Genomic DNA, 3,909 nt, shown 5'->3' on the forward strand with positions numbered 1-3,909 from the left:
CAATCCCCCTAAACTTGACGACAAAAACCGGTACATATCCAAAGTAGTAACCCCAATCTCAGAATTCACAACGTTGTCAAATATTATATTAATTGATAATTGATAATGTAGTATCGATATTTATAAATTTCAACTTTTTAAAATGATTCAATTGTCATTCTTGTATAGTTAAGGGGCTTTTATATGATAACTGAAAATAGTAGGTGTCCATTTTCGTAATAACAGTTAAAAACACACTGTAATCATCATCTTCTCCTTGGAGTTGTAAAAATCCAAAAATTATTAAATTTTATTTTTATTTTTATTTATACAGTATTCATCAAATGAAAGATTCAATACAAATTTCTGAACTTTTTTTCAAAAAATTGTAATTTGCTTATATGCATATTAATTGCAAGTTATTTGAGCCTCAGGCTCACTCTATCATCAAATTTTCAAGGCATTCTGCTTCGTAATTTTATTGTATGAATTTAACTGATATTAGTGTATCTATATGTATATGTGTATATCTAGATCAATAATATCCATGAATCCAATTAGGGTTTTGAGTAGTGTGTTTATTCTATTAGCTAGTTTTGGTATCCTAACTTGCGCCGATGAGCTTTCTAGGGTTTCAAATTCAGTTTGCCTTACGAGATCAATTCAGGATTCGATCCTTGGATTTGAAGATTCGATTTGTCAATTGAGTGGAATTGATTATCATCTTGGTGTTATTGAGGTAGTTACACACTCACATATGCGTACATTTATGATTTTGTGTAACAGTTGTTGTTCAAATTAAAATAGAGTATATGTTTATGTTTTATGCATGATTTAGAGGTTACATGATTCAATCTTGCTTACCTTTTGATTAATTCAATGCTGAGTGGCTTTTAGGAACTCAAATTTTATGGTCAAACAAATTTAGTTGTGCTTAATGGCCTTGACAATGGTTCCTAATCGGATCGTTTAAGCTGGATGCTGAATTTAAAATTATAATAAGTCTGGTTTACATTCATGGTCCACAAGATTATTATTTTAGTGGAGAGGATAGTATAGCACATAGGTATAAGTATAACTATAATAGTTAAACATTTTACGTAAGTTATATGTTAAGCCAAATGTTGCATTTGTGTGTTCATGCTATAATGACATTGGACCCATGGTTACATACTCATTTCTTCTCATAATTTTTTTAAAAATTGTTGTTCTGGATGCAATACTAATGACATTTACCTTTCTTTTGAAGGGAGATGAGACGTCTTTGCAGAAAGCATTAAGTATAATTGATACAAACACTCATGATTATGTTGCTGTACTCTTCTATGCATCATGGTGCCGGTTCTCTATGATTCTTAGACCAAGTTTATCTGCAATGTCTTCATTATATCCTTCCATTCCTCATTTTGCAATTGAAGAATCTGTCGTGAAGCCAAGGTTTGTGTATAATTTAAAGGTGGCAACTTTGATCCATATACTGTTTGGTAGGTTCTGATGAATGTATTACCATTACTTAAAAGGAAACAGGAGGAAAGATGTAAACTTTAGGCCTCCTAAACCATTCAACTCACATAATTAGATTACTTATTTAACTAGTATAATTTGAAATCAAGTTGGATTTTCGTGGCTAGTGCCTTGATATGCAGCCTTCACTTGGTCATTGGATATTTGACTTGTTAGTTATCGAGTCATAAAGTACCTGTTCTGACGTGTATGCCTACTTTGCCACCTCTTTCTTGTAGTCTCATGTATAGTTGTTTGTGAATCGATGATTTGTGCGACAAAAAACCTACCCTGTTTGAGAAGCCATGAATGGGTAGTTGGGTACCAATATAAACATCTACTATTATGTATGTCATATAATAAGACTAACTCTAAATTTTTTATTTGTAGCGTCCTTTCAAAGTACGGAGTTAATGGATTCCCTACTCTGTTTGTTATAAATTCAACAATGCGCGCTCGTTATCATGGCTCTCGGACTCTGAATTCCCTTGTGACCTTTTATACGAGTGTTACAGGTACACAGCTTTTTAATGAAATATTGATGTAGGTGTCACTTTCAACCTGTTTACTTATGAATGGGTCAATTTACTTAAAGATGGACTAGTCAAATGAGTTCATAGTGGGCTAAAATTTGTTCTAGTGCATACATTTGTGAACTGTCTAAGTTAGACAATAAGTTATTTTGTTCAAGGATTGTGATTTTAATGATTTTGTTATTGCAATCATCATATAAACACTGTTTTTACTTTCACATATTTAAAACGGACAAAAAGGTGTTTGCGGTTCGGCCAACACCTTATTGACCTACTAAAGAGATGTCTCTGTTTCAAATCGATTTGTTTAAAATGGTAAGTTTTTATTTATGTGGGCACAGGTATAAAAGCTGACGTGGTTGACAAAACATCCCTTGACAACATGGACACTGTTGTAGCATGCGAAAAAGTCAACACCACTGAGCCAGAGACGTGCCCGTTTACATGGGCAAAATCGCCTGAAAATTTGCTTCGGCATGAGACATACCTGGCGTTAGCCACTATATTTGTCATATTTAGATCACTTTACATAAGTTATCCTTTTATCATCACATCTGCTCAATACGCACGGAGAACACAGTTTTTGAACATTCAAATTAGGAGCTTGTGGGAGCATCCTTTTGCTTATTTAAGCCGAGCCATACAGTTGTTCAGTTCACTTACGGGTTGCATGGGACTTGGTTTCTTTCATGAACGTAAGCACTAGTTTGGGTTGGGTGCTAGATCTAGATGTCTTTCATAATGTGACATCATCCTTTCATGGTACCAAAGTTTTGTTCTAATTGTTGTTATGAAGTAACTTGCTTCAGGTTCTGTGTACTATAGATTACATAATGTGTGTGTTCATTGAAGAAAATGAGAGAAGACATGTATCAATGCTATATATATATATTTGAATATCTAGATATTCATATACATGTATTTGTAAATGATAAACACTCTGCAAGTCTGTCTGTATATGTATATCAGTAATAGTATTAATGTTGAATAAATTAGGAATTATTTTCGTGCCACTTGTACGCAAGCTCTGTTATGTATCATGTTTTAGATTCTTTGATGAATAGCTTACTATAATGAATAAAATGTTGTCATCACATTGGCCGATAGTCAGGGCCACATATGATACAATGAGCTGGCCACACAGACATGGTTTGTTGGTAACTTCTTGTATATTTCAAATTCACAGTTATATGATCATTCTTGAGATTGTGCTTCGAGTTGAATACTATTGTTTGGATCTAGTAAAACTCCATATTCCCAACCAACATCTTATTGTTTTATTTACGTTCAGCAGATTGATTTGTCGATGATGTTGTCATTTAAGTATTTAACCCCTCCTGATCAATTTTTGCCACAAGAATGTTGTTAGGGGTTTTTAGGACCCAAATCATTATGATTTTGGAGTGAATATGTTCCTTAAATTCTTTATCATTATGATGCCCGCCGATGGTGATTGCTCATCCAATGACAAGAGCAACGACCTCTTCGATTTGCTCCTCACTGTCCATATTTAAACTAGGAACCATCTTCTCCATAGTAGACTCAGGTGCAACATCAGGTACATCAGTTAGTAACGTAAGATTCGTTTTGGAGGATTCTTCTTGCTTCACATCTCCACTTAAACCCGCAAATGGAGGTGCACTAGGAATCTTTTCATCACCTTTCTCCCGATCATGGAATTGATGATTTTCATAAATGTGACACACACAAAAAAGAAACTATTATGACCATGAAAAAGCATTACTTACTTATTCACATACGTATACATTAATTATTAAATATATCAGTATTTATTTATCTTCAATAAAAAAAAACTTTAGGAACTTTTACGCATTTTGGACGACTTTCAACCCTTGTGATAAATTTAATTACATTTTAGCTAAATATATATTTT

General features: G+C 33.3%; 1 protein-coding gene across 1 annotated transcript; it reads left to right on the forward strand.

Annotated features, from left to right (window-relative positions):
• Nucleotides 1-274: 274 nt before the first annotated feature.
• LOC139848396 (5'-adenylylsulfate reductase-like 4) lies at nt 275-3,042 on the forward strand. The gene is made up of 4 exons (XM_071838131.1): nt 275-718; nt 1,229-1,416; nt 1,873-1,997; nt 2,357-3,042. Exons 1-4 carry the CDS (start codon nt 494-496, stop codon nt 2,719-2,721), a joined length of 903 nt encoding a protein of 300 aa, XP_071694232.1. The 5' UTR covers nt 275-493; the 3' UTR covers nt 2,722-3,042.
• Nucleotides 3,043-3,909: the final 867 nt, after the last annotated feature.

Source organism: Rutidosis leptorrhynchoides, chromosome 5, assembly GCF_046630445.1.
Source record: "Rutidosis leptorrhynchoides isolate AG116_Rl617_1_P2 chromosome 5, CSIRO_AGI_Rlap_v1, whole genome shotgun sequence".
Lineage (NCBI taxonomy): Eukaryota > Viridiplantae > Streptophyta > Magnoliopsida > Asterales > Asteraceae > Rutidosis > Rutidosis leptorrhynchoides.